This window comes from Lagopus leucura, unplaced genomic scaffold, assembly GCF_019238085.1.
Source record: "Lagopus leucura isolate 7727_CA_CO unplaced genomic scaffold, USGS_WTPT01 Super-Scaffold_100029, whole genome shotgun sequence".
Taxonomy (NCBI): Eukaryota; Metazoa; Chordata; class Aves; order Galliformes; family Phasianidae; genus Lagopus; species Lagopus leucura.
Window position 1 is genome coordinate 4,306,916 of NW_024962280.1, and position 23,536 is coordinate 4,330,451.

General features: G+C 48.5%; 1 protein-coding gene across 4 annotated transcripts in view; it reads right to left on the reverse strand.

The window, feature by feature from the left end:
• The window catches only part of TNIK (TRAF2 and NCK interacting kinase), a 138,413-nt gene extending 119,534 nt beyond the window's left edge, over window positions 1–18,879 (reverse strand). For all 4 annotated transcript variants that reach the window (XM_042881358.1, XM_042881359.1, XM_042881360.1 and 1 more), the window contains exon 1: window positions 18,781–18,879. In XM_042881358.1, coding sequence (XP_042737292.1) covers window positions 18,781–18,837 — 57 coding nt within the window. In that variant the 5' untranslated portion in view covers window positions 18,838–18,879. The remainder of the gene's footprint in view (window positions 1–18,780) is intronic.
• Between the last annotated feature and the right edge of the window lie 4,657 nt (window positions 18,880–23,536).

Sequence of the window (23,536 nt, forward strand, 5' to 3'; positions counted from 1 at the left end):
CTGCAGACAACAGCAAGCAAAGCAGGACGGCAAAGGCCAAGCCAACAAAATATTGATCAAGCTATAGAAAAAAAGGTTGGGGACATTACCGTTCTGAGCTTTGAGCACTTCCCATTGCACAGACATACCTTTAAGGCTGCACAACAGTAAAAGCAGTGCAAAAAAACCTCAACAGGCTGCACAGGTATTTCTGAGCTGTTTTCCTTTGGTTATAACCCAAGTATTTGTATTTAAGCAGAGCCATGCTGGATACTAGGTGTTATTCAGTCCTCTCAGACTGCTTAGTCTCACATCTTCTCCTAGCTTTGGTACTTCTCCCCTCCTTCGCCCACCCATCCAGAGCCTCACAAAACAAGCTACCATCAATGCCATCTACCACTGCACCGCCTGCCTACTCAAGCAATACAAGCTGCTCTGCTTGGAAGAGAAATAAGGAGCTTACTGAGGGTTTTGTTTTCATTCTGAAGAAGTAGTTTGTCCTCCCTCACCCCCAAACACCCAGCTCCACATCTTAAATGAAGATGTTAGTCAAGAAACAACATTCCTATAGAGCATAAGAAAAACTCTTGTCAAGGCTAAGCTATCAACAGGAGACAGATTTCTCCACTTGACAGCTGAGAGAAGCCTATTAACAATTATATTTGAACTGTTCTTCTTCAGCATTTCCAAGGGAGCCCTTCCTCCAGCCCTTGCTGAGAGTCACTTCAGGCCTTTACCCATTTAAATCCCCCCCCCCCAGCTCCCCCAGGCCTCCCCCATTCCTTTCCCCAGCTTCTTGCTTAGCACCAGCCACTACCTGTGCACTTCCTCCCCTTCCAAATCATTAAGACTGGCCAATAGCTGGCAAAAGTGGAATCAAATAAGAACTAATGACCACACTGGGCTTTTCAATCAGTAAAGCTGAGTCACTCCAACTGCTACCTGTTCAACTGAAGATGTAAGTGTGAATTTGTAGCTACAGGCCACAGGCATAACCAACAACCCCACTGAAGGAAGGACAGCAAAATACACACGCATAACCCTCCTTTCAGTCCCACTGGGCCAAACCACTGAAGCTGCAATATATTGATCTATGCCACATTTCCTGCTTACAGACTAGCATCTGCCCACACAAAAGTCAGAGTTCTTCTGACTGAGGTTCTCCTTCCTATTACGTCAAAAGGAAAAGCAGCTAGTCTGTACAACTTCTATAAATACAAAACACAAAACACAGGGATGCTTAAGTCAATAAGTTGTTCTTTATTGTCTTAATAAGGAACATACAAGCCTAGAAAGACACACATACCAAACCAAGAGAATGTTTTTGCACCACTTCAGCTAATGATCCCACTGACATACATAAAAGCTAACCCTTCGAGAGCACACTGGAGAACCCTAGTATAAGAAAAAACATCCACAAGATGCACACGTACAGAACCCAGAACAAGGAGGATCCAAGCCTCTTTACCCCCTCAAGAGCCTGAGCCACACATCAATACCAACAAGGTACCTCCATCCAGTCCTCATGCACCTTAAGCAAGAGTCAACAGGTTCTGACTTGAAGCACCACCTAACTTCCTCAAGTCTTACTATGGTAAGAAGCTGCTGACTGATATATTCAGTAACCCCTGAGGCGAGGAATTTCTGCTTACTCCTCATTCAAAAGGCTGGCTTCCCCAAATTTAAGATGAAATCATATATTGTATAAGTCATACAGGACATCCCAGAGATCCCCAGAAAGGCCTCCACAATCACTTGCAGTCACGATAAACACTCATTCCATTTCACAGAAGACTGTTCACCTAGGAGAGCTGGTAGTCAATCAGTGCAGAAGGACCAGCAAAAGCAGCAGTGCTGAATGAGCCCCACGTCAGATGAATACAGCCCCAGCACAGCCAGCCACTTCAATGCACATCTAATTCAAGCACACAACCTCAACAGGACAATATATAAAAGGCTTGGTTAAGCTCAGTGTCTAAAAAAGCTACAGAGCCAATTATAAATCATATCTATAGTCCCCAGAAGATCTAAGTCACTACTAGTATTGTGCCACTCTTCTCAGGACACGAGACATCAATTAGAGCACAGCAGCTGGACACTCTCCACACTGGAAGTCACTCATCTGCCATTGCAGACCAATAAGATAGCATTCCTGAATGTTTAGATCTTGTCTCTCTGAGAAATAAAGTCTCTCCTCTGCCAGCAAATGTTTGCATCAAGCTGATATTGCTACCTACTAGTTAATGCAAAGGTTTATGGGTTCTCAGAGGAGCTGGTTTAATTACTTACCCAAGCAGCTGCTTCAGGAACTACAGCCTCTTCACACACCACTCCTGGAGGCATGCTCTGAAAGCAAGGTCACTGCCAAGCTCAGCACCAAAAGCAGAGAGCCCTCTCCAACATGCAGGCAAAAAACTCAGCACCCCACACTGCAGGTCCCAGGCCCACGGATGTCTGTAGGGGTGACAGCTCACTGCCAGTTGCACCTTTCCAAGATGGACACTGCAGCCTCTGCAGCCTTCAGTGGAGGCTGCCAAGCTCAGGTGTTTGATTGCCCTTACCAATGAAGGCAGCCTTGCTCCTTCCTCACAGCCAGATTGATGGCCATAAAAACGCCAAAGGGTGGAAGAACACTTTGCTTCCAAACAGGCACTTAGAAGCAAGGCAAAAAAAACTCTTAACACCTTTTGGAGGTACTGGGAGCATAAACTAAACATTAGACTTGAGAGAGACATGAGTGGACAACTCATCCTCCATGTGCTGCAACCACAGGTGGAACACCACCTGTTCACCACCCCCCCAGGGACTCCCCAAAATGAAGGCCGCAGTCCTTTTAATATGTTGTCGAAAATAAGGCAGAGTCCCTGTATACATGTCTGGAAAACATCACCTCATTGCTGCTTTCGGACAAGGCTGGCACACCAGCCCAGTTTTCACCCATCACCTGGTGATGGAGATAGCTGCTGTTGTAGCACTTTTCCAAGGGTTTGCTCCCAGCCGTTACTTCACATCAGTTCCTTATGTTTGGCTCTGTGAGGGCTGGTGAGCTGGGGGGGGGAATCAGGTAACCCTCCAGCAGCAATAGCTCCAAAAAAGGATAATGCAGGGAGCAAACCACATCAAATCAGTCAGCATTACACCAGTTGCAGAATTCTGCAAGATGCAGCCAACAGACTGCAAAAAGCAGAACTATACCCAACCAGCTCCCCAAAATCTGCATTGTGAACACATCCTCCATACAATTGTCCTGGCAAAACAAAGTTGCAAAAAAAAAAAAAATATGTATATATAATTGAAGTGTATGTTAATTTCTGTATCTCGTATCAGGAAACATCTTTCTCATCCAAGAGCAAACAAGGTATGGGGAAGGGGGAGGGAAGACTTCGCACCCTTCTCTACATTTCACAGGCTGCCTTGAGGAAAGCCAGACACCAGGAGCCATAAGGTTGGATGCTGACAGTCCTTCACTCACACTGGGGGAAGCGAATGGTCCTCCAGCAGAAAAATCAACACCCTGCCAGTTGCATGCCAGAAGAACTGCTCTAGGTCAGAGACAATCCACACTCGCTGAAATGATCTGTAATAATTTTTTGCCAGGCCATAAAGTACACCCCATAGAAAAACTTCTGTATGTCTTGCTTCTTGGTGGCTTGCATTGTAAAACACTCTGGTAAATTTAGGGAGCTGCTCTTCAGTTTCCATGTCCCAGCTGAGGGCAGGGATTATGTAGCTTAGCTTGCGTGATGCATACCACAGTGGTGCTTCACACCATGCGTACCACAGTGGTGCTTCACACCAAGGCAAAACAGAGGGACCTTTCTCATGCATTGGAGGAAGTGGTTCTGGTTTTGCTCTGCAAGTCACCATGACGCTCTGTGCATCCAACCTCCTGCCTCACGGGATCCGTTCAGCTCCCATCAAATTACAGCCCCGTGACACCTCCCTGCCTTCAGAGCTCTCTGCTTGCTCTGTTCCCTGCAGCAAGACACAACATTATCTGTCCTCTGCTAGCAACACGCTCTTTGCTAGGACTCCAGCCTTATCAGTTCATACAAGCAGACTGGCACCATCACAACTCACACAGCAGCAAAGCAAGCCCTGCAAGACCACAGGTGGCAGCCTGCTGAAGACCCGCACGTGGTAGGAAAACAGAGCAGGGAGGTGCATAGCGGTTGGGCTCCCAACAGCACAATATCAGCCAGCAGCAGCCAAGCCCTCCTGCAGGCACTGTGCGCCCAGCCTGCAGCTCCCAGCCCGCAGCTCCACAACGGGGGAACTCCACAGCCCCAAGAAGGATTTGGCCCATACACAGAGATATGAGTCACGCGGTGCAGGGATGGGAACCATTTGTAACTGCTGCTAAATTAATTGCCATTGTTGTTATTTGATTTGCTAAAACCTCCAGGGCTGGATTTTATTTTAGAAAAATACGAACACATCAGATTAATCAACTTAAAATAAATCAGTTTGATTTATTTATTTCTGCTATATCTACTCCTCTTTACGCTTGGCAAGTGGCTGCATTCTTTCCATCCTGTGAAAGAAGAAGAACGGGTGTTTTGGTTCATCATCGTTTTAAAGGAACCTCTGTAAAGCTCAGCGAGCACAGAGCACAGCACAGGTACGCTGCGGAGGAGGACAAGTGCAGGGCTGGGGCTGCTCCCATTTGCTGCAGGCACCGGCCCTGTCCCCAGGTGCTCAGGAGAGCAGTGCAGAGATGGGCTGGATCTCCTCTGGCCAGCCTTCACCATCCCTGGCTCCTCCACAAGCAGCCAGCATCCTTCCCTCTCTGACTCCCTGCCCTCAGCTGCAGCAATGCAGCAATGCCTCAGCCAGCGCGCTCCAAAGAAAAGCTCTCCCATATATTATCCTGAAGAAAATTAATCTTGTGTTCCACAGAATACTAAGCGGATTACATCTACAGCCTCCAAGGAGAGAAATGTTGATTTCCATGTATCTTGTGCTATTACTCACCTCTATTAATTCTTCTACCAGCACAACGTTAGTCATGATGATTTCCTGTTATTCAGACCGGAGCCCAACCGGTACAACGTGCCAAGCAAGGAGAGTGAGCAGGGACCTCTCCTCAGCTGGCTCCAATAAGCAGCACCAAAGTCATTCACCTGCTTACCGTTAGGAGAAACCAGGAGCCTGCAAGCTCAAAAAGGCTCTATGCCCTTCCAAGCACAACAAGACCAGAGCCACATGGAAGGAGTGCAGCCCATGGACAGCAGTGCAAACTCAGCCTGACTGTTTCTGGGTATTTCACAAGCAGAGTAACAGGTTTAAAGGCCAAAAGGAGCATTCTGATGACATTGCACAAAGTAAGGAAGGAAAGCAAGTCTTGGAAAATGTGCTTTTCCCTAGACATGATACACAATCAAGAACTGGCTTGACATGTGGAGAGATTCATACTTTCTATTTGAATCTCATCAGTCTCTGCAAAGAGGTACAATTTCTTAACCCCAATTCCCAGGCTCCATCCTTTTATAGCTCCCAGAAAAATTCTAAGACTACATTATAAACGTGAGAGCTGATAAGAAATGTCTTATCAGATGAAAGAACTCACAGCTTTCCATGAGGGCAAGATGAAGAACTAATGGTTACAGAGCCAGATTAGGGCGTGCATAACCAGAAATCAAATCCACGCAAGAGCAGCAGCCTCTTGGGAAGCGCTCCATCTTGGGAAACAAAACAAAATATCTCATGTACGTTAGTGCCCAACACGCCATCCCTGCACCTTTCAGCCACTCTATCCGTGTTTTATCCTTGAGCCCATGAACTGCTTTCCGTGCTTTCCAAGCCTGGGATGGTTTTATCTTTGCTTGCTGACCCTGGAGACAGATGAGGGACTGCTGGAGACTTGTTCAACTCAACCGTGACCCCATGCTCTGCAGGGCCCCCCTAAATCCCAGCAGAGCTATCTGCAGACCCACCCATGTCACTTCACCTGACCCAGCAAAGCTCAGCTCCAGACTGCTGCTCAGCCCCAGGCTACAGCTACGAAGACAAATTACCGTGAGATCAAGATGCCCTTGTAATCCTTCTCTCCTCTGAAGACCTGATGTATTGGAAAGGAGTATTTCATTCTGCTGGGAAACCAGTCCAGCTTCCAGTGTTTGCACAGACTGAAAGCATCTTGAAGCCAGGAATGAATTGCTGCTCTGGGTCTGGGTGACAGCAAGCACCAAGCTAGCACATTTCACACTGTAAGAAAATTATATCAGATCTCTGCAACTGGATCCACCAGAAACCCGATACTGAGGCAAAACCCTGTTAGCAACAGCATCGATTGAGGCCCCTGGCAAACCCCTGTGCCACATTTCATCAGAGCTCCAGATTGTCAGTGATACTAAAACCGGTGGTAGGCTGCTGACAACAGGACTGCATCGTGGGTTTCCCACATCAGCTACTCTAAGACAGGAAGAGATGAAGAGGGCTGTCCCATCACTGAGGACCAGTCACAACACTGGTCTTCCATTTCCCTGCGTGACTGGCGGCTGCCTGTCTTGGTGCACAGATCTCAGTCACAAATTCATAACCTGTTGGTTATCTCCTCATCTGATCGATTTCCTTCCTGAAAATTGACAACTGCACGTTATTTCCCTTCCCTGGTATCCCAAACCTTATTCTGCGTTGGCAAATGTACAACAAAAAGCTTTTATTGAAAGGAATTTGCTCATCAAGCTTTGCTAGCACAGAAAGCACACCTTATCTAATCTTAGGAGAGCATAGTTTAATGACTAAAGCACAGTCTGAGAGGCCAGAAGGTTTGACTTCTACTCCCAACTCTGCCACGGCCACAATGCCTGCAGTGAATGCAGACAAGATGCCTGAACCCTCACCTTGATTTCCCATGCTGTAAGACTATCTGAGCATTCCTTTCCTCACAGGGGATCTTATCTGTAAACTCCTCATTAGCATCTGCAAAGAGTTATGCACCTCCGGATGTGTTTTAATCCAAGTATGAAAGAGAGGAGCAGCAGCACTGGCCGCTGAGGCTGAATTCACCCCCTTCAGTGTGCTCAGGCATTGCATTCCCCATCTGTGCTTTGGGAGAATTTTACATTCCTTCTATCTACAAGAAAGCAAGGGGAAAAAAAGAAGAAAAAAAACCCACCAGCACTACTATCCCACAACAGCTGGATGTGGAGATGAGGTAAATGCAGACCCAGCATGTTCCCACAGTCGAAGAGCAGCTCACGGGGCTTCTCTTACACAGCAGGTCCTGCTCTGCTTTGCCCCGGTGCCACAGCCTTTGTGGGGCTCTCCCAGCCCTTCTGGGAGGATGCAGAAAGGGCTTCTTCTGCTTTTAATAGAAGCTTCCATTTGGAAAACAACATCAAGCAAAGTAATATTTCAGATCTTCCAGGGAGGAAAGGAAGTCACCCCGTCCTGCCCCCTTCCCACTTTTCCCACTTGCCTCAGCTAACATTGCAAGCAGATCACGCCACCAGCATCAGTGCCAGCAACAGCACTGCACGAGCTGGGACTTTCCCAGTGCGGTAAGACCTTTGCTCCAAGACGGATCCAAGTGGTGTACAGCATAGCAAAGGACAGGAGGTATGTTTGCTCCAGTCCAACTCATGGATCAGCACCGTCTCTGAGGAGCAGAACTTGGAGAAAACATAAGAAGAGGGCTAAACTCCTTTTAAGAGAAGAGAAAAATGTCTTCTTGTTCCACAATTAATGGAAAGCAGAAGAGGTTTTATGGAGTCGTTGAGAAATAGAGGGTGAGTATTAGAAAGCACACATCAGTATTTTATAATCACAAGGTGAGCTGCTTGCATAACCCAAAAAAGAACGTAAATGCAGATATCACAAGGTTGTGATAAACTTGGGTTTTAAATGCTCAAGAACAGTTACAGAGTAATTAAATTTCCTGAGTGATATATTTATTTTTTTTTATTTTTATCTGCAGAGCAGATGCTGCAGCCTCCAGCTGAGGAAGCACCACAGTGAGGTGCACATGCACACACAGTGGATGATCCTGCTCCCATCACCTTGCTGCACCCAGGGTCCAGCCCACCCCACAGCCTTGCTTCCAGCTCCACCCCTGGGGGGGCTTCAAGATCACACCAAGAGAGTCTGTGAACCTGACAGGGGCAGGAGAATGAGGAAATAAACCTAAATACAGCTGCACTGTGAGAGTTAACTACTAAACCCTGAACAAACTCCTAGGCCTTCCTCCCCAATGCTTTCTGACACGAGCACGTGCTCATGTGAATTGCTCCAGTGTGACCAGGACACACAGTCTCCCCTACAAAACACATAATATAGAGCAGCAAAATGTCAGGAAAATCAAGGGCAAATGCACACAGAAGACAATCCCTCCCCCTACTAGTAGTGCTATTTTTAGGCAGTCAGATTAGCTTGGAGCAGTGTTTCTTGGTTCTGATAATGAGCAGGGCTCTTGCATCTTCTCCTGAGGACACTTTCTCTGCTGGCCAGCACTCATGCAGGCACTTTGCTTTAAACCAACTGCATGGAAGAGATCACATGAAATGGCACAAGTAAAACCACAACTTCACGTGCAAGGCTCTCGGCAAAGTGACCCTGGCTTTGAACATGTGCCACATCTTCATTCACTACACTGCTTAATTTTGATGTATGGGGGAAGAGGACATGACAGTCTACCCAACTACAAGGCATCCTGCCCTTTGAAGTGACTTTGTATACACTCCAGTGAGTCTGGCCAGCAGTTTTGAAGTTCAGCAGCAGTGAGCTCTGCCCATCTGACCATTACCAGCCCCAGCTGTGAACAGCCTGAATCACAGGATAAACCCCGTGCTCAGGTCTTTTCTCGGGACATCAGCAGGTCCACGAACCAGTCTGAAGTTCGCTTCAAGGGAAGAGACAGCACTCATCTGCTCTACCAAAAAGCCTCCTTACAGTGGGTCCTTCTGACATTGAGGTTGACAAGGATGGTAACAGAGGCGTGACAACGGCTCCCAAGAGCAGCAGGCTAACAGTGGGACTCTGGTAAAGAAGAGGATGCCTGTTCTCAAAGGACTAAGACAAAAGGAAGATTTATAGGTAGCCTTGGGTCCCACTGCATTGCCAGCTTCTTTTCATAATGAAATGTTCCTCTTTCTACCAGGCAGTTCTGTTGCTAAGGCACTATTCCACAGTTTTTTGCAACACAACCACCGGCACATTCAGCGTCCTTCGGCTGCTTCTGAAATACTCAGACTGTCTTGACAGCAAGCCCTGGGTACAAAGCTTTCCTCCTTCAGGCCCAGCCCTTCCTGTCTCAAGGCCTCAGCCTTCCTCCACAGCCCTTCACCACCACCTCCCCATCTGCGGTAGGACCAGCAGGAGCTGCTCCAGCAGCCTGTGCCAGCCAGCCTGGTGCAGAGGGCAAGAGAGACTGCAAAGCAGGAGTCAGAAGTGTGGGACAGGAGATCAGCAGGTTTACCAGAAATGAAAGCTCAGGAAAAAATAAAAATAATCAGTCCTCCCACCACATGAAGAGGACAGGGCAGAGCCTGCACAGCCTCCAGAGCTGTGCCCAGCCCCTGAGCCACTCATGGCTTCTCAGCGAGCTCCTGCCCAGGGCCACAACACCTTATAGTCAAGCTCTCTCTTTCTTCCATGGATCGTAAAACCTCATTTATTGAGGAAAAGCAACAGTCCAACATGAAGAACCATTAAGTTGCCTGGTAGATAATTAACAGGCAGGTACTCAGTCAGTTGCTACTGCAGCACTCCAGATCGTTCACAACCATAAATGCATCCTGCACCTTCTCGGCAGACGTCAGAGGTGAGTTTACAGGGAGACTGCACCCATCAAAGCCCTGGCTGCAGGCAAGGATGCAACCACAGGTCACCCCTTGGCTTCCCCTCTCCCTCATGGTGGTGGATTTTGTTCCAACCATCCTATTCCATCATCACACCTTGGCCATGCTGCCAGGCTGCCCCCCCAGCCCAAGCCTTCGCAAGGCAGATTCTGCAGAGGTGGCCATGGCTCCCACCCTCTGACAATACTACACTCATGCAGGAGGCAGGGAAGGCAGAAGGCTCTTTAAAACAGAAGTGAAAGTAGTGTTCCTCCTCAGGCCTCTGCCTTTCCATGTCAGGGTCCTCTAAAGGTTCTCTGGAGCTCTAAGTGTTGGCAGTTTTTAAGCAGCAATATCCTGAACACTCTTCCTTGCTCCGGCTTTTACAACACACAACAAATAAGTTACTGGGATTTGGCACTTTCTCCTTTAACAGGCCACCATTAACAAGTGACTCATATTACACTGCACTGTGAGTCATCTCAGCAGAGGTCATCACCATAAGCGACAGCGGCTCTTCAATTATTTCCTTCAAGTTGAACTAAGGGTACATTGTTATGCTAATTTTACATCTGCTCTCTCCTACTTTCCCATCCACTCTCTCATGAGAAGCTTGCATTTTCACCTCATGGCCCAACCTATGTCTGGAGGAGCTATTCCACTGCGGTACAGTCACAAAAACTGGGCATGCAAATGCATTTTCAGCTACGGCACAGAACGGCTACAGCGAGCAGTTCTCCATCCCTCCACCCAGTGCTGCCCATCTGGTGTTAAGAGATTGCTGTTGCTTCCACCTTTTTGCTTTTTCTACTTTATAATGTCGATTTTCCAAGAACCCAGGGCTGGTCCAGAGCTCAAACACAATCACCACCAGGCAGCCACACCACGTCAATGCCTCCACGAGCAGGGGCAGAGCACAGCAAACAAAGTCACTCTGAACTATGCCCATCCACACACGACGAGTAAGAAGCTATGACAAGCTATGAGCCGAACAGGTAGAAAGGGAGTCCTTTTCAGACTACAGTTAGCTAGGCAGCCCCACATTTTAATGGGAGGATTGAGCAAACTTATGCAACTCATGGTAGAGTATTTCCAGTACTGAATTTAGATGCCAGCAGGTGACTTGTGGAGACAGAGATTCCCAACCACTAAATCAGGAGAGGACAACCCTCAGCATCCCTGCCTGGGATGGGCATGACCACTTGGGGCACTTAGCTCAGAAAACATAGTTTTGTCCATTAGAAAACACAGCCATTACCAGCCCAGTCACCAGCACAGCACTGTTGATAATTATAGCAGCCAAACATTCTAACAGGGAGCAGGGATAGTCGCAGTGGCTGAAATTCATTTTGGAAACCATCTGAAAACCTCTCTCACTACTGGAATCCCATTTAGCTATTACAGCCTCTTGAAACTAATATACCGATCCCCGCAGAATAGAAATAGGAAGGACAGAGTCATCACAGTATTTACTGAGACTGATCAATACATGAACACTGAAGATTTATTGCAGCAAAGACAGCTTGTCTGCGTGGCCAGAAAATGCACTTAAAGCCCTTTTAATTTTGTTGCCTTGGCCTCAGGTTTTAGTTCAAAGCGCATCCATTTTCTGCATATCCATATTTCTAGATGCACCCAATTGGAGGAATCCACCAACACACAAAAGAAGCCTCCTTGGTACGCCCGTAGAGGAGCAGAAAATGCAACACAGAGAGGTGCAATGCAATGCCCTTCTTTTGCAGTAAGCTTTCATGTGCAAGTTCAGGTTAATGGCAAATGAAGCAACACCCAAAAGCAATGGGAACAGCAACCTTGATTGCAGACGAGCAGCACACCCAGAGGGTCTGTACCTTTCTGCTTTTCTCATTGCATGGAAGAGAACAGGAAAACTCACTCATCTCATCCATCACCAGGCTGCACAGGGATACCTGCGCCTCTAGGGTAACCTGCTAGCCTTCAGCATCAGCCAGCCTCCACAGAAGAAAGATTTACAGCTAATTTATTTCCCTTGCTTTAGTAGAGACAGTGACTTTTTATAACCACTTCTCCACAAATCCTTTCTCCTTTTCCCATGCCCCTTCCTTCACCCCAAATCTGGCTGGTTTTGGCCTACAGAACTCAGCTCCACACTCATTTTCAGTCTGCCTGTGCAAGCTAAAACCTTATATACCACATTTCAAACATAATAAACTTCTGCCTTGGATATAAACTATAAATGCACAGGTCTGATCTGGAAATTTGGGGCTGTTTTGAAGGTCTATGCACCAGGTACACGTGATCTGAGTCATTTGCTGTACCAGCCACATGGCCCACAGTGCAATACTTCTAAGAAGCATGGCAGCAAGCAGGAAGGAGATCTGCAACTTCTCTTTTGCCAGTTTATCTCAAAATCATATTAAGCTTTTAGGCTTTTGTACAGAAGAGAAAGAAAATGGCAAACCTCTGCTGATTTACGGGGAGATTTCTATTGTTGCCTGGACATCAAACAGCACCCAATTAGTCCTGCAAGGATCTGACCCACAAATTATGAAAATAAATGCCTCCAAAGCTTTGATCTCTTGTATTTCTGTAGCATGCTACAGCAGTTATTAGGCACATCTTACTACATCCAAGCTGTGCGATCTCTTCCTCGGCAAAGGCTCTGCTGCCTCAAATGCATCCTACAGGCTCCATCCAGCAGATTAAGGGCATGGTCCAAACAGTCGCTTCTGTCATGCACCGAGCACATGACTCAGCTGGCAGTAGGCTTTTTCCTGCTGAGTTTCAAAATTAGGAGCAAAGAGAATTTTTAAAAGGCGGGGGAACGAGGGGGAAGTGTCAGCCACCAAAATGGAATTTTGGATTCTTTGTTAGTTTATAAAGGAATACACATCGTTTGCAATGCCCTTGGATTCTGAAAAGCGGTGTTTTCAGCAGAGCTAAACAAATTATCTCTTTCTATACTCTGAAATGACACTGCTGAAGGAAGCAAGCAATAACTGTAACAAAAGGTTTCATGCACGCTGGAGCTGAAAACCACACGTGCGCTCACACGAACAGAAACACATCCGCCCATCCCCGTTGCAGGGGCAGCATTATAACACAGAGGATGTTACACTGGGGCTGCTCACAGCAAGCCCAGCGCCTGCCACGGGCCACCACAGTCTGTGTGGGGGAAGGATGGGACTGCATGAAGCAATCCAGTCTCACTTAATGGCAAGAGGGTGGTGTTTGCACGAACCCATTAATATCTGATAGACTTTCTGTAGCAGAGCTGGTTATCAGCAGCAGAACAAAGTGCACAGCTCCTGCTGCATTCACAGCGATTCATCAGCTGAGCACAGGGCGGCGAAGGCTGTTTGCTCACCTACTGCAGGAGGAAGCGCTGGTTCTCAGCAACACAAGATGCATCTGGATTCCCCAGTGCTGGCTGCCTGATTACAATCATCCATAATTTACTGCCAATACAGAACCTTGAACTTCTGGCATGCACCGCAGAGAATTAACATTGAAAAGCAACATTCCAGATCAAAGGGAAAATGGCTCTCTGCACTCTCAAACCATTTGCCATGACAAAATAAAATCAGGCGTGCGGAGAGCTGTAACTGAGGTCTGATTAAACTTATCGATGTTACCCAACCTTGCCTGTTTTGCTTCTTCTCCCAGGACTGGCCCCTACATGCTGAGCATCCTCACCCCATGGGACACTTGTCACTTGGCCCCACAACAGGTTCGTCTCAAAGGAGCACAGAGAGGGAATGTGGGCAGACGAGGGGTCCTCATTTTTGCAGGACTGCATTTGTAAGGTAATCCTGTTAGAAATCACAAGCCATTAACATGCAAAACACCAAACTTAATTTTATATCACTTGTTTTCCTGAGAACAGAGCAGGCAGCCCATTGATGTCACTGCATCGCTGCAGTTCTAAGTGACAAAAGGGAACATGGAGAGGGGACAGCAACCCTTATTTAACAGAGCTGTGACAGACTGCAGCCGGCTGGGTGGGGAACAAACCACGCAGCCAAGGCTCAGCACCCTGCCTTTCACACCCCAACACCACATCCCACGGCTGCTGCTGCTCCTTCCATGCCCCATACACTCATGCCTAACGTTAGCTTCTCCCGGAGGCATGCACAGGACAACTGGCAGGATTCTCCCCATCTGTATTTTAGGCAGGAAGAAATCAGACAGGGATCAATATCGTGTCCTTGCTCACAGGCTGAGGCACAGGCTGCTGCTGATGTATATAATGATGGATGCACAGTGGCTGTGGGTGAGTTAGAGGCAGACAGGCCTGCTTTGCAGAGAGCAGCTCAGAGTCTGGGTTTGGGGTGTGACAGCAGCTTATGTGTGACCTGGCAACACAGAAATGACGACTTTCAAGTGCACCTCTTCCTTAGCACAGTGATTAATTTCAGGAGATTTACATACTGATGGAATGGAAACGGTTTTCCCCCTTCACCCCCATATAAACTGTGCCACTTTATTTACAACTGGCAGATAAAAACTACCTCCACACATCAAGGAAAGACCTCCTCACACTTACCATCTATTTCCACTGTTGTGGATGGTCTCCAGAGATCAGGCAGAGTAAGCAACCTGAGCTGGAGGAGATGTGGAGGCAGCAGCATAGCAACATTCGGGCTGCACAGCTCCAAAAGGTGAAAAACAGCAGCCATGCAAGAGGGCTGGGCAGAAGACAGCTGTTTCTGGTGTAACTTTTAATGAACATGCACACAACATGCATGTATGGGCAGAAAACAGCGACTGCACCATGGCCAGCACTACTGGCTTGAGGGGTAGAAGTGAGGTGCGGAGGCAGGGCTCAGAGCTGGACATTTTCATTCCTTCAGGGATTATTCAGATTGAGGTTTTATGTTTAAAAACAAACAAAACAAAACAAGGCTTGAAATTTACCAAGTCTGTAGGCACAGTCACAGTCCATAGCTTACACTGATGGAGGCACTGATGGACAACTTCCAAGAGGGTCTAACCTCATGAGTTCCAATTAAATACACACTCTTGCTGAATGCAGGCTCCAGATTTTGCATGGTAGCACAGCATGTAGAACACAACATAAAGATGCCCTTAATCTTCATCTCCTGAAGTCATCTCTAGTAAAATTAGTTTCCTCTTTCTATTTAGGAAGAAGGTGACCTTTGCAAAAGCTGCCTCAATTCTGTTGAGCTACGGTTTTTTAAAAGGAGTTGAAAGAAGCAGCTTAACGTAATGCTGCAGAGATAATGCTCCCGAGTGGTGACTGTAGTGCTTATACCCTATTAGGACTTCTCCTAAATCTTTAATGATTCTGAAATGCTCCATAACGTGATGAAGTTCTGAACGCAATGCCTGCACGTTGGGGCTTTTTTGTTTGTTTGCTTTGATTTTAATAAGAGAGTTTTTAATCTTCACTGACAATGATCAACTAACGCAAACAAACGGCCACTGAGCTCCACTTCTATACAAAGCATATCTAGAGGAACAGCAGTGACATTTTTGGGTTTCATCCAATTCTTCCCAGCAACAGCTAATACCCACCGGCTCCTTAACTCCGCGCTGTCTCCTCTCCCAACCCAAGCAGTAAAAGGCCAGGCGTTCCCAAAACAACCAACGATTTTAGGATCCAGTTTCCAGACAGTGCATGGTCAGCACTTCATAGAAGTAAATAGCAAAGCCTTGGTTTTTGTTAACAAGCCCAAAACAGAGCGAAATCCAGGTACACAAAGAAAACAATTGCTCCTCCCCCGGAAAGTCTGTTTTTAAGCAGGAAACCCTCTGCCAAGCCCAGGTGAGCCCATTCCCAGGCATAAGAGGCACAGCTGTGAGCAGGGGATCTTTGTCCTGAGTCCCTCACGAGCTGCAGAGCACGAGCAGGGGACAGGGCCAGCTCCAAGCAGAGCACCCCGAGCGTATCCTCTGCTGCAGCTGCAGAGCCTGCGGCCATTGCCGCATGTCAGCCAGGAGCCAGGCTGCAAACAGACATAGTGGAGGGAAAGCTATTGACCTGGATATTTTAAAGGGATCGAGGCCACTGGCTTCAGCACGAGATGACAGCATTCACCCCGACACACGCTGAAATCAAATGGCAAGAGAGAAAAGCCAGAGCCGTCCTTCTGACTGCTCTCCTGTGGTGCTCAGCTGCACACGCAGCATCACGGAGCGCAGCCTGCTGCATCACCACTCACACACGTTATCATTTTCTTACCAAAAAGAAAAAAAATCTGCTCTGTCAACAACCTGCATAAATCCCTGCATTAATCACGAACCTGCTAATAGCAAGATCAGGCTGTGGGGCTATTCACCACGCTGAGCAGACCAGCAGAAATACCTCCCAACCCGGACAAAAGAACATTATAATGCAGTTTATCTTATCCCCTTGTCAGTGTAATACGCAGCACTACCTGTTCAATGGCCTCATCATTTTAAATTACAGTTTTCTGCAACATTAACAATGCTCATTACCAGTACTACGAAGACCTCTATTGTAAGAGCCTTCCTGATGTCAGAGCTTCTCCCCGCAGCCCTCGCTGTGCTGACACAGGGACACCTGGCTACCATGGCAATGAGCACAGGATAATATGATTGATAGAAATATGTTGCAAGGGAGGCAGGAGCAAGCCCGAGGTGTGCTCTGAGCTGCAGCAGGCCATGCACTGCAATCAGAATTTGGTGCTTTGTTCAGGCTGTGAGCGCATGAAGCAGCGCAGCACAGTTGCACATCCAACACAAATCCATGTGGCAAAGCACAAGCGCATGGGGGCTGTGGTGTGTGCCCAGCCTTGCACACACCTTTCTGCTCCAGAGGGATGGTGTGGCACGCTGGCAGAAGTCCACCTTTTTTTTTTTTTTTAATAGGCATTGGCATGTTGTTCCTCAAACCCAACCTCCTGGAACACCTCGGTGACTCAAACTCAGCGATAAGCAGCCCAAGAGCTTCCTCTCCCCACTGCTAAGAAGAAATTATTCTCCCCCCTCCTAGATTTTGAGTCACCCCCAGCAGCCACCCCTCACCTCTGTGCACAGACACACAGCAGCAGCTCCCCCACCCAGACCCATCCACAGCACCAAGCTGACATTCCTCTCATCTTCCCATAAATGACATTCTGCAAGGCTTGGGGAATTACTCCCTGCTGCCGAGTTTTGTGCTCAGGCAGCAAATCTACTATTGATTTCTGATTCAGGCTCTGCGGAATGATTCACGCTTCTTGCCCGATCTGCTGAATTTATGACCTTTAACAATTATTCTAAGTGCTAAAAGAGCTTAGTTCAGAAGAAGATCTATTCCTTGGCAAATTAAAGCCCTATTCTTGTCTCACTTATAAACCAACACATCTCTCATAATTTAAAAGAAAGTGCCATAACAGGTCTCTCTCCCCATCAGGAGACTGCCTCCTGGATGCAGTCAACTTTTTCTAATCCTAATCTTAGTGGGAGTCCAAAAATCCCAATTTTATAATGGTACTCCCCAAATCCCCTTCCTGCAGGAGCAGCCTCCCTGTGAAGCCCTGCCAGGGGCTGGGTGGGGGGGGGGGGGGGGAATGTCTCCATGCCCTGGGGGCTTGCAGACAGGCAGGGGTAGAGATTTCCTCATAAAATGAAAACAAAATCCAGGCTGTGTCTTGAGCACAGCACTATTAAAAAGCCACAAGAACAGAAGAGCTAAGCACATGGGGGTAGTCTTAAAAGGAACTAGTGACCCGGTTCACATACAGCTAACACTGATGGTTAAATATAGATACATACACGGCTAATGGGGGTGGGGGAGAAGCAGAGGGCCTTCCCTTCCCCCCCAAGGACACTGCTACCCAAGATTAACCCCAGTGGCTCCAGCTCCCTCCCACCCTGTAGGGAAGGGAACACTGCAGGTCCCCTCCCTGCAGGATGTTGGTGGGTCCCTGCCTGGTGCGCACCGCGTCCTGCTGAGCAAACAGTTACACTATTAATCAACCAGAAACTCACCAGGAAAAAAGTAGGGCAAGTGAACAAAGATTTTTTTTTTTCACTGAAACAAATAATACTTCTAAAAATACACTTGCGCTTGTCCTCAGCGGGTTCTGCTAATTTTATTTATTTCTCTATGCCAGCAGGTTGAGGGAAACAGCTTCCCATCCCCAGCAGCGAGCTGCTAAGAGCAAAGGGATGAAAAGGAAAGGGGAAAAAGGGAAAGTAAAAAAAAAAAAAAAAACCAAAAACTTGCAGGATAAAAGACCTGGGGGTGGCATCGGGCCACAGGCAGAAGCTGACACGTTCGACATTTCAAGGGTATGGCAGCAGGACAGCGATATCTCAAAGGGGGGAAGAGAGGAGGGAGCACAGCGAGCGCTGCGTGGGAAGCAACGCGAGCATCCGCATCCCTCATCCGCATCCATCCCGCATCCCCGGCCGCGCGTCCCTGCGTGCTCGCGGCCACGGCACTGATCAACGGAGCGAGACGAGCCGCGGCGCTGCCCGGCCCCGCTGTGGGCGGTGGGAGCACCGCGCTGCCCCCAACCCCAAATCACAGCGGGGAGCGGCGGCCACAGCCCGCGGCGGCAGGGCGAGCAGCGCGGGGCGGGCACGCGGGCATTGGGCGTACACACGTACATACACACACATACACACACACAAATACACACACATACACACGTACATACACACACACACACGCAGCCGTGTGCCCGCGCGGGTGCGTACACACGGGCACACGCACATCCGCACATGTGTGCGCACAGTGGCACGCGCACATATACGTGCGTGTGTGCACAGCCACAGTTACATGCGTGCAGGCTGCATGCGCGCACGTTCCCATACCTACAAGGCTGTATGTACATGCTTTGTACACACGGCTATAGGCACGTACCCTCGTACAACAGCGGGGCTATGCGCATACACGGACGGGGACACAGCTCGCACACACGCGCCGTACCGCGCGGTGCACATACACACGCACATGCACCTACACAGGCGCAGGCACGTCCGCACACACAGCCCGACGCTCCCACACGTGCGCACCGCCCGCAGCGCGGCCCCGTTCCGCCCCGCCGCCCGCTGCCGCCCTCCTCACCCGCAGCGCCGAGAGGTCGATCTCGTCCAGGCTCCGCGCCGGCGAGTCGCTCGCCATGTTTCCTCCGCCGCCGCCGGCGAGGCGGCCCCGCCACCACCGAGCTGGCAGTGGCGGCCGGCGCGGCGCTAGCGCTATTTAACGCCTCCCCTCATGCGGGGCTGCCGGGGAGGGAGAAGCTGCCGCCGCCGCCCCTGCCCCTCCGCCCGCGCCTCGGCACCTAGGGGCGGCTAGGGGCGGCCGCGGGCTGCCGGCGGGCAGGGCACGCCGCGGGCTGCGCCGGGATGGCGGCGGCGGCGCCGCATCGCATCGCCGCCCGCCCGGCCCAGCGCGCCGCCGGGGCCGCCTGTCAGTCAGCGGCGGGAGGGAGGGGGCGGGCAGGGGGCGGGCGGCGGCGCCACGCGTGGGGCTCGCGCGGCCCTTTGTCTGCGTGGGCCAGGGGTGCTGGGGCTGCGGTGCCGCTGCCCGGCCGCTTAGGGCTCCGTGGGCAGCTGCGCCCCAGGCTGAGGCAGGCGTCGAATCTGCACCCCAAGCTGACCCCAACCTGACATGTCCCCAGACACCAGCTGAGTCAACGCGTTGCATTTGGACAAGAGCCGCCGTTTAGAATCGTTGAGGTTGGAAAAAACCTCTAAGATCATCTAGTCCAATCATCCCCCAGTGTTGCCCACTACACCGTGCCCTTAAGTACTACACTGGCCTCTCCTTGAAAACCTCCAGGGACGGTGACTCCGCCGCTCCCTGGGCAGCCCATGCCTTCTCTTTCTGAGAGGAAATATTTCCTAATACTCAGAGCCAACCTCCTCTGGTGAAAGTGGGGCCATCACCCCTTGGCCTACCACTGTTACCTGGAGCAGAGGCCGACCCCCACCTCACCACAACCTCCTCTCACAGAGCTGTAGAGAGCGGTAAGGTCTCCCCCGAGCCTTCTCCAGACTAAACAATCCCAGAAATGGCCCAAACCCCTCCGCACCCCACTAAGTAGACTCAGCACTGAGTGTTTTCCCTGTTTCCCTTTTTCGGATGTAGTTTCTGCCAACCCAGGTGCCATGTATAAATATATATGTATAAAAAATCTGTTGCCTTTGAGCAAACCGTATGGGAGCTGCGCTGACAACATCAGCTCTCCCCAGCTCATGTCAGGATCTCGCAATATGCAGAGCTGGGAAGCGGAAACACATGAGTCAACTGGCAGGCGGATGGGGTTTTCTTACACTTTGGGCTGGAGATGCGCTTTGTGCACTGAAAACGATCACAGTTAATTGCAGAGAGAGCAGCAATGAGGGATTTGGGTTGGGAAGCAAAGCCTGGTGCATGTGAGGTCCATGGGGTCTCAGTGTGGATGGCTTCATTCCCTTCATCCGACCCACGGATCCTCGATATCTTGTGCAATGATCAGTCCTCAATTGTATTTGAAAAGTCAAAATGGTAAAGTGAATAAAATAAACTCTGCTGTTCTCTGATGTGCTTCCCGCCCAGGAACATAAGGTATAATTTTTGAAACGTGTGAAGATTTTTAGAAAATGAATAAAAAATGAATTTATGCTCCAGTCCTACAAACAGACAGATTGCCTTGACCCTCTGCATGCATGCAAAGCCTCAAGCTAAGCTGTGATGTAATTACAGTCAATCCTCTGTCTGTCAAGATGGCAAAAATACAGAGAACCCTTCCATACCAATAACTCACTACCAGTGAGTGGTAGCGAATAGAGAGGCCTGGCGAGGGCCCAGGCTGCAGGAAGCTTTTTATATAGAAAATTAAGTTTCCAAATGTTACTTTTTTGTTGTTTTTTTTTTTTTTTAATTCCTCTCTGTGTTTGCTCTTTCTGCCAGGAGCATCCAAACAAAGCCTTGCAATTGGAGTCATTATGACGGGAAGCAGAGCACTCTGTTGAATCAGCCCAAAATATTTTGCTGTGAGTCAGCTGAACACAAAATTGCACTTCCACCTGACATGCCCTCAGTGATGATGGCAGGGCTTTATCGTGTCTCACACCTGGTCCCATTGCCACACACAGCAGGAGCTGGGGCACCTGCCCTGAGCTCCTGCTCAGCACTGCAGAAACTGGGACCTTGGTGGTAAGGTGTTGCTTTTGTCACTTCACCCCCATTTGGAAGATGGAGACATAAGACAACATCAGCTTTTCCTACAGGTAGCAGTTCCCAGCCTTGGTCGGCGAGCACCTTAATGAGCCAAACAAAGCTCAACTGTTGGCAGTGCAGGGCTAATGTCGGGTCAGTGGTTTTGATTTATTCATTAAAGGGCATTGGCTCACATATAAACTATTCTGTTCATTTGACCTCTGCATAAAATTAAATATAATCACCTAGCGGTCCCCCTGCAGTTATGTTATGGGGTTGTATGTGGAATTAGTAAGTCTAAATGATGTGTGAGGCCTTGTCTGATTAGCAAGAGCTTCAGGTGCTCCATGTTTTGGATCCTTCTCTAAAAGCAAAGAGAAAAAAGGAACACAGCAAACATGAAAGCTTGGCTGGGCCCTGTTTTGGGACCTACTACGTGATTTATTCTAGCAGCCTATATGGGCCACAAGTTTGCAGTCATTCCCCAACCACTCATCCCCACAGCTTGTGACAACATCATTTTTCTGATCCCCCAAGTCCAGGGGGTGTTACCTCAGTGTCCGCCCATGTTGTGCAGTAGTTAAACTGCCCAAACTGAATGGAGGATGTTGAAAAATTAATACTGTGAAACCCATAATAATTGCATTTTAATTTGGTAACACGCAGCTGTGTTAAAAGAAACAGAAATAAATGGCTACATGTGTCCTACCCGCATCTACTGATCCTCCCAGATGCGCTTTAACGGATTCATTATCACTCACTGATTGCTTGTCCTTCTTTCACTGATATGGGTTCCTTGGGGGAGAGAAGTGTGTTTCCACTGCATCTTTGGAGCTGGGCAGGACTTTTCCTAAAGCTATACAGACATAAAAAATCCTGTAAACAGTTAATCACTTCCTCACTTAAGCAGTTAGCCTGCTTTAGCACAACACCTTGTTTATGTGGTCACTGCATCACTGTGTTGGTGTTTCAGAGCTCGATGTTGTTGTAGGACTTTATTTTGTCATTTAACCACTTTAATTTCTTCTTCTTCTGTGAAGAAATAAACATCCAAGGGAGCCCTCCTCTTTGGGAGGTCGTCATCTCTTTTGTAGTCAATTAAAATGTGCCAGTTGTGCTTGCTTAGGAAGCAATCAAAATCCTATTTTTGCATTGTTTGCTGAAAACCTAACGCAGCCTTGCTTCTAACGACCAAGTTCCTGTAGGCCCACAGAGGAATGCTAATTTATTCCTTTTTTATCGAGATCTCAAGGATAGCATCCACATGCAGTGAGAGAGCCAGGTCCCCTGATTCAGGAGGGAGCGTTCCAGAGCCCACTCAGTGCAGCACAAACAGCTCTGCGCCTGAATGCTGCCTTTGCAACCCTCTCCATGGGAGCTGCTTCCTTTCCAAATTCCTTCTATCAAAACCATTTAGCCTCCTAATATGTTTTTGTTGTTCTTGTTTATTTGTTTTTCTGCTGACCAATCTGGATCTGAGCTACCCTGAGACAAACAGCATTTAGACTCACTTTCCCTCTTCTATCTTGGCTTGTCTCACAGACCAAAGACAGCCCCAGGCCTGGGAAACACCTGACCTGAAGCCACCCCCATCTGGCATTAAACACAGATCAGTCGAACAAGAGAAACTGGCTCTATCTTTTGTCAGATGCAAATTGCTGGGAGTTAATTAAGACGCATTTCAGGATCAGTGAGGATTTTTTTTTCCTTAATGTTAATCTGTCCTGAGGTGTGGGTAGGGTTCCTATATCTCCTGAGCAAGGAGGCAGGAGCTGCACATAGCAGTTAGCAAAAGCGTTCATAGTGAAGGTCCCATGTGTGCAGGGTGCTCAGAGACTTGGCACCTGCAGGCCAGAGGCAGTATGGGCCCAAGTCCTTCTTGCCATACTTATTTTTCCTGATTTTCATTTCTTTTTACTGATTGAAGTCTTCCCCGTGGCTTGTGAAAAGTGCTGTTTTGCAAGGGAGGCAGCGCTACAACACCAAGTGATTCTGCCTTTTTGCAAGCATGCTGAATACTGTTTCGCTCTGGAAAAAAAAAAAAAGTCTTTTGTGTACAAGAAAAAAAGGTTAAGCTGCAGAACAGAGTTTTGAAGTCTGATATTTTGTGCTTCCCACTCATCATCAATGACCAAAGCAGAAGCCAGTCAGAACACAACTGGAGGTACCTGAAGCAACTTAAAGCGATCCTCTGAGCAGCGCTTACTGCGGTGCCTGTAGGAAGACAGGGCCTGGGCCAAGTGCTGGGGCTTGGTGTGGAGGCTCCCTCAGACATGTTTACTTCCTTATGCCTGCACGGAGATGTGGCAGTCTATGAAAGCTCTGCTCCTGGAAGTAGATGAAAATGGCTTTAAAAAAAAAAAAAAAAGGAAAAGAGTTTCCAGGTCCTGTCATAACAGGGAGACACTTAAAAAAGATAACCCAAATGTTCACTACAGGCAAGACATGCTGTGCTTTCAAGAAATGGATGGAGGATTTCAGAGACATCAAACATTCTGGCTTGCTGAAACACAAAATCACCGTCAGAGCTCCTGCAAATATCACTGCACCCTGTCAGAAAGGACTCTACATGTGTAAACATACACCTGTGCCCAGAGTTTGTGTGTGGAAGTTCTTCGGAGGGTGGCTCCCGGCTACCTTCAGGCCCTGCAGATCCTGCAGAGTCTGGATATTCTGA